Source organism: Typopeltis vanoorti, chromosome 3 (genome assembly GCF_054136105.1).
Source record: "Typopeltis vanoorti isolate ZY-2024b chromosome 3, IOZ_Tvanoo_1.0, whole genome shotgun sequence".
NCBI lineage: Eukaryota > Metazoa > Arthropoda > Arachnida > Uropygi > Thelyphonidae > Typopeltis > Typopeltis vanoorti.
In genome coordinates this window covers 65,040,483-65,052,771 of record NC_143551.1, presented here as the reverse complement: position 1 = coordinate 65,052,771, position 12,289 = coordinate 65,040,483, and the positions used below count along the sequence as shown (strand labels likewise).

At 33.2% G+C, this 12,289-nt stretch overlaps 1 protein-coding gene across 2 annotated transcripts in view; it reads right to left on the bottom strand.

Moving 5' to 3' along the window:
* The window catches only part of LOC150108218 (dnaJ homolog subfamily C member 7-like), a 170,303-nt gene that overhangs the window by 76,133 nt on the left and 81,881 nt on the right, over positions 1-12,289 (bottom strand). For both annotated transcript variants that reach the window (XM_090390657.1, XM_090390656.1), the window contains exon 5: positions 4,533-4,607. In XM_090390657.1, coding sequence (XP_090246783.1) covers positions 4,533-4,607 — 75 coding nt within the window. The remainder of the gene's footprint in view (positions 1-4,532; positions 4,608-12,289) is intronic.

The following is a 12,289-nucleotide window of genomic DNA, read 5'->3' as shown; positions in this document are numbered from 1 at the left end:
ACACCATGGTGGACACAAGAAATTAAAGAAGAAAGCATACCAAAAGTTTCTAGCAAATAAGTCAGCAGATTTGATAAGAGGCTGAGAAAGATTGTGGAAGAGAAACTTGGAGAAGAACAAGCAGGGTTCAGGCCAAATAGAGGTTGTCAAGATCAGATTTTCACTTTAAGACAAATCGTTGAGAAATTGTTGGAACATAAAAATCTGTATTTAAGTTTGGTAGATCTGGAAAAGGCATACAACAAGGTGACCAAAGAAAAGCTTTTCAAAACACTACAATTATATGGGGTGAATGGAACATTCTTGGTTTAATTCTTTCATGATTTCTTTTGTGATCAAATAGGGTATACACTGCAGTTTTTCTCATAAACTTCAGGGTGCATATAAGTAATAGACTAATTTGGAGAAAAATTGTGTATAGGAGATTAATAATAATGCAAATTTAATCAGGTATATATGGAAATTGATGATCTTCACTAAATTTGTGCCAAAATATGCCACCATCATCATCATCATGCATATCAAGGATTTAGGCCTAGCATGTTCCGGCCTTAGAAGTCATCATTGAATCATTTAAGAGGACGTCCTGGTTTTCTTTTTCCTAATGGCTTGTACTTTAAGGCTTGTTTTGGTAATCTTTCTGTTTTCATTCTTTGAACGTGTTCCATCCATTTATGTTTATATTTTTTAATTTTTTCTATTACTGGTTCTTGGTTTAATTCTTTCATGATTTCTTTGTTTCTTTTGTGATCAAATAGGGTATACTCTGCAGTTTTTCTCATAAACTTCATTTCTGCTGTTATTAATCTTTGTTTGTCTTTTTGTTTTATTGTCCAGATTTCGCTTCCATACATTAAGACTGATAGGGCTAATGTATTGTATACTTTTAGTCTGGTTTGTTTTTGAACTAGGTTTGGTTTAAATATAGAGTTAATTACTTGATGTTTTAAGGAGGATACTTGTGACATAAAGACTGAATAATATAAGCATGTAAACACAAGAAAGATATTTAATTAATCAAATATTTTGGTCTGGAAATAGCAGACCATCTTCAGTGGCACTACAAGAACAGTTTAAAAAAAAATACAAGGTGGAATACTAACAATAGATCATTTAAAAATAGAACAAGCCACATGATGTTATATCACTAAGTATTAAAGGGAATATTTTTAAGCAGAGACATGATTGAAATAAAGATATTAATTAATAATATTAAATAACATAAAATTAATATGAATTAATGAGTTATCCTGATTAGACTTTCCCATATTTTTGATATAGATATAGATACCAAAGGATGTTGTGGTTAGTTTCAATCCCATGGTGAGCCAATCCAGATTTTTCAGGTTTGTTGTGATGAATGGAGGATTGATGTTCTTGGATTCTTTTTTCAAGAGAACTTCCAGTTTGTCCAAAATAGGAGAGATCACAGTTGCAGGGAATTTGATAAACTCCAGGAAGAGACATAGTTGAGTGTTTGTCTTTAGGAGAAGGAAAATGGGAAGATAATTTATTAATAGGTGAATACGTAGCTGTTAACTCATATTTCTTCAGAATTCTTGCAATTCTGAAGAAATATAAAAAACAAGGGGGAAAAACAACAGTAGTTATGGACTCAGCAAATTACAGAACAAAACTTTCTCTTTTACTTCGAGATCGCTCCACATATCAAGAACTTGATTATAATCCAACCAACAGACAACTGAAGAAATTAAATTCTCTCTTAGATGAAGTCATCAGTTTAGATAGAGACACAATTGAAAGACTTAAAATTCATTTTGCAAGACCTCCTAGATTTTATGGTCTTCCTAAAATACATAAGATTGACTTTCCTCTTCGTCCAATAGTAGATTGTATTGATTCTCCTACTTACCATATAGCCAAATATCTAGCTAAATTATTGAAATCTCACATAGGCAACTCTAGTTCCATTCTAAAAAACTCCTCAGATTTCTTAGAAAAATTGAAAAATGTCTCATTGCAACCTACAGATCTTATGGTGAGCTTTGATATAAAATCTTTATATACAAATGTACCTCTCAAGGAGACTTTAAAATTACTTGCTGACATCTTTCCAGAAGACATTATAAAACTATTTGATTTCTTAATACACTCTAGACATTTCTTATGTCAAAACAAATTTTACAGCCAAGTAGAAGGAACAGCCATGGGAAGTCCTCTCTCTCCTGCTTTAGCCAACTTTTATTTAGGACATCTAGAAAAAGTCCTCTTCTCATCTATTTTCCCTCAACCATCCTTTTGGGTAAGATATATAGATCATCTTTACTGTATGGCCACACAACAAAGACTCCTTACCTTCCTTTTTAAACAGTATCAATTCCATACATCATCGTATAAAGTTTACTATGGAAATGGAAGAAAACAACCAGTTATCTTTTTTAGACGTTCTCCTCATCCGGTCACCTTCAAATACTTACAACTACAGTTTACAGGAAACCAACATTCACAGGTCATTATATTCTTAAAGAATCAGTCCGTCATCCTTGTCAAAAAACAGGAATCATAAAATGTCTAATCAGAAGAGCCAAAACTAATTGTTCTACTTCTAATTTTCTACAGAAAGAACTTTCTACTATCCAACAACACATGAAACTCAATGACTTTTCCGAAAAGGGTACTCAACATCTTCTCGATTCTTATAATCCACCACAAAACAACAAAGATTCAATACGTCGAGTTCCAATTCCATACATCTCTGGGATTTCAGAACCTATCGCAAGAATTCTGAAGAATATGAGTTAACAGCTACGTATTCACCTATTAACAAATTATCTTCCCATTTTCCTTCTAAAGACAAACGCTCAACTATATCTCTTCCTGGAGTTTATCAAATTCCCTGCAACTGTGATCTCTCCTATTTTGGACAAATGGATGTTCTCTTGAAAAGAGAATCCAAGAACATTAATCCTCCATTCATCACAACAAACCTGAAAAATCTGGATTGGCTCAGCACGGGACTGAAACTAACCACAACATCCTTTGGCCAAAAACTCGCCTCTTACATAGATCCCGTTATAAATTTGAACGTTTATTCAAAGAAAGCGTAGAGGCCTTACTCCATCATCCTAACCTGAATAGGAATGACTGTATATCTATATCAAAAATCTGGGAAAGCCTAATCAGGATAACTCATTAATATTCATATTAATTTTATGTTATTTAATATTATTAATTAATATCTTATTTCAATCATGTCTCTGCTTAAAAATATTCGCATATTAAAGGGAATATTTTTATTCCCTTTAATAAGGGATGTTATATCACTAAGTATTAACTTAGTGATATAACATCACGTGGCTTGTTCTATTTTTAAATGATCTATTGTTAGTATTCCACCTTGTATTTTTTTAAAAAACTGTTCTTGTAGTGCCACTGAAGATGGTCTGCTATTTCCAGACCGAAATATTTGGTTAATTAAATATCTTTCTTGTGTTTATGTGCTTATATTATTCAGAGTTAATTACACCTGTTATTTTTAAATATTTTGCAATTAAATTAATATTTAAATTAATTTAAATTAATATAAACATAATATTTAAATAAAAAACGTAATATTCATTTAAATGGTAGTTAAATGAATTCACCTGTTCTAAGATCTTGTTATCTATTACTATTTAAGTTCTTGCTGGATCTTGTCGTTTAAAGGCCATAGTTTTTGATTTTTCTGTTGATATTATTATACTATAATCTTTGATGAAAATGTAGTCTTTTAATGAAAATATGTAACCTGTTATATAAATTCACTACTGAGAATGGAGTAGACCCCCCCCCCCCCTCCAACACATACCTATTTTCATTGTCTACACTTTCTCACTTGAATAACATCCAGGATGAATGTCATTACAGCAATAATTTAGTGTTACTAAAAACTCACACTCAGAACAGATTTATGATGCTATATACCTGATTTAACATCCGGACATCTTCCTCTACCAAACAACTTTCAATTTTAAATAATTTGAGTTATGTACACAGATTTTGTCTTTTGAACAGTTTTACAATTGGTATCATATTATATGCTTTTTTTGAGAATGACAAAGCTAAAATAGAAATCCTCATTATATATCGATGATTTCTCAACTTCATAATTATAAAATTAATAAAAACAGAAGAAAAAAAAATCCTGAACCACTCAGTTCTAATGTGCTAAAAAAAAACAAATTGATATTGTCAATTTCTATTCAACTAGCATAACTTGTTTTTCACAATTTTCTTCAATTAGTTTTCTTAGCTTTTCTCAAGGATGCTTACAGAAACTGTTTTGGAAATATTCAGAGAAGTTCTTTTATAATTCTCACATTTAGTTTTATTTTCTTTTGTTATAAAGTGGTAAGAAAATATTTCTTATGCTATTTAGCTTTGTTATTACAATGAATCTTCAGCTAATAATGTGAACAACATCATAATGGATATATGTTAACATTTTCATAGTATAAGATGGCTCAAATTCTAGAACATGTAAATTATGGCTAAACAGTCAATTTTTAATTACAAAAATTAAAATTTCTCACCTTCCTGAAGTCTTTTTTATCATATGCTTTTTGTCCTTCTTGGATAAAAAATTCCAAAACCTCCAAATTTTTAGCCTATGAGAATAAATTCCTTTTCTAAATTAAATGAAATATTGCAATCCAAATCATAACTGAATTCACACAGACATTAATATAAAAATTCGTGTCAAGAAGAATTCTGTTTTAATTTTTCCTAACAATGGTAATATAGAATGAAATAGTGAAAATTTCTATTCTAAGTTATCTTAACTTACTTAAGTTGGTTTCTTTCTTTTTTCTTAATGATAAAATTATGGAATAACAGAAAGACACATTAGGGAAAAAATATTTAATATTTGAAGAATTTTTGGTTAGGTTCCTAACCACTGTCAATACATGTGAATAGGGATCAATAAGAACAACAGTTAACTTGCAAGTGCATGACAATCTATGCTATCATCAACTGCAGGAGGATAATTCCATCTACAACTATTAGAATTCAAAGACATAAATTAAATTTAAATTGTAATTTAAATAATTACAATTTTAAAAAACACAGGAATGAAGAGTAATAGGATGACTTCCGAAAATTGGAAAAGTTTAAGAGAATTTTTGTTGAGGTTTAGGGTGTGAATATGGGTTTCACAACTTTCTTTATATAATCCTTCAAAAATAACATTTGTGTAGGACTTCAGTTTTGTTCTAACGAATTCTATGCCTAGTGGATAATGCATGGCTGGCTAAAGCAGACTTATCAGGCTCTTGAGGTAAAATATACTCCTGATGTTCTAGGCAATTCGATCCATCTGCCCACAATAACAAAGGCTGTATGAACAAGGGATCCTACAAACTCCAGGATGTGAGAGAGAGAGAGAGAAGGACATTTGTCTTTTGGAGAGGGTACGAAGGAATTTAGTTTTTGAACTGGATGGAAAGAAATTTGTAGATTATATCAATCTGGTGAAGAGGTCTTGCAATTTTTTTCTGATATTACTTTAACATATGGAATTGACTTGCTTAAGTTAAGGGATATTACATCCCATATCGTTTCTTAGCCGAATAAGAAACTCAAAGAGTTTCATGCCGAATATAGTAGAAACTATATAAAGTTCGGCGATTCTAAGCGTAAGCAAATACCTGGATACTGCAGCAACTGACCCTAAAGGTAGTGCAAGCTGAGGCAACTCATGTCTAAGGTGGAGCAAGCTCCGATCACTATTCTTGATATTTACCCATAATGTGAACTTAGCTCCTAGGAGCTGTATTTCTGTTCAACATTATGAGAGAAGGTCACTACCCAGACCGGTTTCAACCTTTATTGAGTTCTCATCAGTGAGTAGGTAGACCTAGTTAATATCAAGTTTGTAGCGAACAGAACTTACAACCCTTCTATGAGTATTGCCAAGAGGTGTCCTAATAAATTATTAGATATATAATTCTGATATATAATCAGAACAGATATATATATAATCTGTTCGCTACAAACTTGATATTAACTAGGTCTACCTACTCACTGATGAGACCTCAATAAAGGTTGAAACCGGTCTGGGTAGTGACCTTCTCTCATAATGTTGAACAGAAATATAGCTCCTAGGAGCTAAGTTCACATTATGGGTAAATATCAAGAATAGTGATCGGAGCTTGCTCCACCTTAGACATGAGTTGCCTCAGCTTGCACTACCTTTAGGGTCAGTTGCTGCAGTATCCAGGTATTTGCTTACGCTTGGAATCGCCGAACTTTATATAGTTTCTACTATATTCAGGAAACTCTTTGAGTTTCTTATTCGGCTAAGAAACGATATGGGATGTAATATCCCTTAACTTAAGCATGTCATATGTCGCCGAATTGAAGCCTTTGGCTCTTCATATATCTAATATGGAACTGAAATTCTAGAAACTTCTTCTTGAAGAGGATGAAGGCTATAATTATTAATTATTTTACCAATTAATCATAAATCACTAGGTTTATTAATCTATTATTAGGTTTAATAATCACTAGGTTTTATTATTTTACCAATTAATCATAAATCACTAGGTTAATTCAGCAATAACAGAAGCAACTATTGTTGCTTCTGTTATTGCTGAATTAACTGTTTCATTTGCTGAAGAATACAATACTGTTTATATCATTTCTTCAGACTTGACAGAAAAGGTTTTCATGACTTAATGTCATATTCATAAATTTCAATCAATAAAAAGAGTCTTCTTGCTAAGTGTTCAGATTAACACCTCAAGAATTGTCATTAATATTTTAGGTCATCTTTTATCTAATAAAGAAATCTTGGTATTGTCGAAAGGTTTAGTTTATGCTACAGCTCCAAAAACTATTCCTATAGGCCCTCATAACTTCTTGTATTCCTTGGCGAGTAAAAATCATTTTCAAGCTGCATGTATTATATTTAAATACATAAGTTCTCACAGCAATTTATCGAAAAATTATATTCTAGTTTTATCATCATCCTGACAGGAATATGGTGTGATTAAAACTTTAGTTCACTGTATACATGTTACATTCTACCAATTCTCTTTTAAATAATGAAACTATTTATCAGAACTTATTTTCATTTTTAATGGTTATAATACAAAAATAATTGATAAAATTAGTAGTTATGGCCTTCATCCTAATCCTCCTTGAGAAGAAGTTTCTAGAATTTCAATTCTATATGTTAAAGAAAAAATTGGAAGACATTTCTGCAAGATTGTCCTACAAGTTTCTTTCCATCCAGTTAGAACACTAAATTCCTTCCTAGACTCTCCAAAACACCAATCTCCTCCTCTCTTTTATCTTGATGTTTACAAGATCCTGTATGTGTGGCCTTTGTTATTATAAGGGAAGACAGGTTGTTCAGCTCAGATTCATTTAGAGGAACATGAAGAATATATTTTACACAGAGCCTGATAAGTCTGATTTAGCCAGCCATACCTTATCCACTAGGCATGGAACCCCTATACAAAACTTATTTTCTTTTTGAAAGATTATATAAAGAAAGTTGTGAAGCTCACATTCACAGTTCAAACCTCGACAAAAACAATTGCCTTAAACTTTCCCAATTTTGGGAAGTCTTCGTAAGTAACACTCGCCTTTCATGTGTTTCTTAAAACTATAATTATTTAAACTTATTTCTTTGAATTCTAATAGTTGTAGTTATTATCCTGCAGTTGATAGCATATACTGTCACATGCTTGCAATGTAATTGTTCTTGTAGATTCGTAGATTCCACTGCATGTGAATTTTTTCCTAAAGTGATTTTGTTACTGTATAATTTTATTATGTCTTTACATCTCATTATTTAAATCTACAGTAATCTACCATTTACCTTCAAAACAATGAACACTGCATGTCAACCAACCTCTCTGTAGAGCACCATGTAATAGTATTTCAGTTATCTGACTCCTCAATTATGTGAATGATGAGTTTGGATAATTGACAGGTCAGATAAACAGTAGATTGCCATATTTCTTTTTTCTTATTCATCTTATGAAAGGTTATTAAGCACAGAGCAAACAAAGCATGCAGAAATGAAGGCAATTATTCATATTAAGTATTTGTAAATTAATATGAATTAATTCATACCAAGACACCAAAATAAATGATAATTTGCATGATGCTGATGTTTCACTGGATTTAACACCATCAGAGGTCACAAATCACAAACAATAAGTAATTCTGGGAACAGTTCAAAATTGTTGAATTGAAAAGGTGTATACAGTTGTTGGCTGAAAGTGGCATATAAATAACCGTCTCCCAAATTTTTTGGTAATGTAACCGTACTTCTTGGTTTGGAGAGTGGTTCATTGCAGATGCCTATTCTAACATGGTGCAATTTAACTATCACAGTATTCTGCTGAAGGATTCTCAGATTTATATCATCATCATCATCAAATTCCTGCCATGTACCCTCAAGAGGTGTACAGGATATGATGGTACTACATGAAAAAAATTACATCATTATTAATTTCCTATCTACAATTTTCCTCCAAATCAGTCTGTTACTTGTCAAGACTCCAACATTATCAGATCTTATATTTCTATCGTCTAAAGGACACTTTGTACCATATCAATCCACCTATATCTTGGTCTTCCTCTGGGTCGTTTTGCTGTCAACCTGGCAGAGAACACTTGTTTTGCTAATCTTTCCTCGCCCATTCTGTTTAACTGACCATACCACCTGAGATTAGCTCTGCTAACACATTTCTGGATGCTGACAATGTCAAGTTCTTTCCTAATATCCTCGTTTTTAATATGATATTGCCATTGATGCCATCTGTTCACGCCTATAATCTTTCTCAGGACTCTCATATCTGTGGTCTCTAGTCTTTGGTCAAGTGTTTTACTTCTGACCCAGCTCTCAGATCCATAAGTTAAAACTGGTTTGAACACTGTCTTGTATACAGCTAATTTAGTGTTCCGACTAATTTCTCTCTTATTCCATATGAATTTATTCAATTGACTTCCCACCATACCAGCTTTGCTGATTCTGTTGTCTATTTCTATATTTAATTTACCATCTACAGTAAAAATCGTGCCTAAATAGCTGAAATGTTTTACTTGTTCCACAGGTTCTCCATTCACAATACAGTTGACATTTTCAATGATTTTGCCTATTTTCATTGTCTTTGTCTTTTTATTGCTGACCTTCATACCATATCTATTACAACAGCTATTCAATTTAGTCAGAGAATCTTGCAGACTTGTAGCAGATTTATTTAGAAGTATAACATCATCCGCATAAAGCAAAGAGCGGACATTAACATCTCCAATTTTGATATCATGTTTAATACCACTTTCCTTCATAATGTGATCCATATAGATAATGAATAACAGAGGGGGGATAATGTACATCCCTGTCTCACACCAGATTTAACATTAAACCATCTTCCTGTACTTCCTTCAATTCTAACTGCTGACTTACAACTCAAATAAAGACTAAGTATTGCTTGATATAATGCTCCATTCACACCATATAACTGCAGCGTATTGAATAGCTTCTCTCTTGGCACCTTGTCATATGCCTTTTCCAAATCGACAAAACTTAAATACAGATCATTGTTATATTCCCATGCTTTCTCGACTATTTGTCGCAGAGTAAAGATCTGATCCTGACAGCCTCTATTTGGCCTGAATCCAGCTTGTTCTTCACCAAGCTTTTCTTCCACAATTCTTCTCAACCGTTTCTCAAGTATACTTGCATAGATCTTGCCAGGAACACTCAGTAGGGAAATACCTCTGTAATTCTCACATGCAGTTTTATTTCCCTTTTTATAATGGTACTATGAGAGCTCTACTCCAATTGTCGGGAATTTGTCCCTCTGTCCAGGCTTTCTGAACGATGCAGTGCAGTCACTGTAAGACTCTTATACCACCATACTTCAGCATTTCTGGTCGAATATCATCTACTCCTGCTGCCTTTTCACATTTCAAGCCTTTGATGGCTTCAAGTATGGATATGTATTCCTGACTGCATGCCTGGACAGTGTTTTTTACCACTGTGCTGTCATCACTGCTTGTTTCATTTAGCAGTTTTTCAAAGTAATTACTCCATACTTCAAGGATATCTTTTTCTCCTGTTTTCATGTCACCTTTATAATCTCTAATTCCTTTTACAGCACTCTTTCCTCCATTCTTAAGCTTCTTCAACAACCTCCAGAATATTTTGCCACCTTCTTGATATTTATTTTCTATATTCTTGCCAAAGTCCTCCCATGACTTTTGTTTAGCTAGTTTTACACAGTGTTTAGCATTCTTGCATTTGTCTCTATATTCTCTAAGAGCACAAGCTGACTTATTTGACAGGAACGTTTGGTATGCTTTCTTCTTTTCCTTCACTGCCTCTTTAACTTCCTGTGTCCACCAGGGAGTTCTGATTTTTTTATCCTTACAGACAACCTCACCACATGCCTCTCTGGCAGAATCAATCAATGTTTTCTTCAGAGTTTGCCACCGAATCTCCAAGGTTTGATTCCTGTTCTCAAACTCTTTCATTTTTTCTTCAATAATCTTTGTGTATGTTAGTCTACAGTTCACATCTGAGAGCTGCTCAACTTTTATTGGCTTTAAAACTTTCTTACATGTCATTCTTTTCAATATTAAATTCAATTTTATCCTGCTCAAGACTAAATAGTGATCACTTCCAATTTCAAATCCTCTGTACACTCTGGTGTCCTGCACCAGGGAGAAAACATCACTATCAACAATAACATAGTCAATGAGACTTTTCTTATTCCTAGCCTCTTCTCTCCATGTGAATTTGTGCACATTTTTATGTTGGAACATGGTGTTAGTAATAACCAGTCCATGTCCTGAGCAGAAATCCAACAGATATTTGCCATTATTATAAGCTTTGCTCTTTTCTCCAAATTTTCCCAAAATATTTTTGTATGTCTCACAATCATTTCCTACTCTGCTATTTAGATCCCCAACAAGGACCAACTTTTCATTTTTCATTGTGTCAGTTACTTTTTCTAAAGCTTCAAAAAACTCCTCCACTTCTACCTTAGTAGAACCTTCTGTGGGACCATAGGCACAAATAAGTCTCATTGTCCAGTTCCCCATTCTCATATTTGCCCACATTACTCTACTTGAGACTGACTGCCATTCAAGAAGATTAGCCTCGTATTTTGTGTTGAATACTATGGCTACTCCTTCTTTTCCTTGATTGTCATTGCCTGAATATAACATTTTGTATTTATTGCTCAGAAAGATCTCACCAGTTTTGGTCTTTTTTGTTTCAGTCACCCCTATTATGTCGATCTGGTACTTATCTAATTCCTCAGCTAGCTCCATTTCTTTGCCATTCAGGCTTCTTACGTTGATAGTACCGATCTTTAACTCTGGTGATGTTGAGTTGGGGTTTATTTTCAGATTTGTTCCAGTAGCTGACTTTTCGCTGTTCGCCCTGGTTCCCTGGCAAAAACAACGGGGGCCTTGTTTAACCGGGCGACGCCCCATCCGGCATGAAATTCTGTCATGTTGTACCATCATTTCTTATTTTGGTTTAACCAATAAGAATACAATTTGGTCGGCTAAATCCCAAATTGCCAGCCCATCCTCGTTCGTTCAGTATCCAAGTAGATACCCAACAGGGTGCACCACGAGAAGGTGAGGATTGGACATTAGGTCAGAAGCCCTGGTCGGTACTCCTAAATAGTAGTAACATAATTTTTTTCAGTTTAATCCTCGGGACTAGCAGACCCGAGGATTAAATTTCTAGCACTGTTCTTACAATTGCTAAAACCATTAAACAGAGATAAAGTGAAATAACACTAGTTAATATCACAGTTATCTGTGAACATGAGATTCTTATTGCTAAAATGGACACTGACAACCAAACTGGTTGATGTATTCCCTTATGCCAAGCTATTCAATAGAATAGCATTTATGTTTGCAAAAATTAAATTTATTTGTGTAACGTAACTGATGTAATTAATGCATTATTTATGTCCTTCATGTACAATAACTGCTTAAAAATTATTAAACCATTACATGCATCTACAAGTAAAAAAAAGCAGTGAATTGCTATACAATGAAATTTGCAATATGACAGTGATTTAGGAACCTAACATGTCATGTGACCAGGGTATGCCTGTATACTAAGTTGTGGCTTTAGTACATTTGCTACTTAGCCCGATCAAATTTGCAGTATTTGAACTTAGTCCAACTTTATTTCTCAGAGCAAATTCTTTTTTAAATAATAACTAAAAATATAAGCAAGAACAGATTTCTCTTCTCAAAATGATTTTAATTTAGACTTCTAATCTTCATTCTTTAACACATCCAG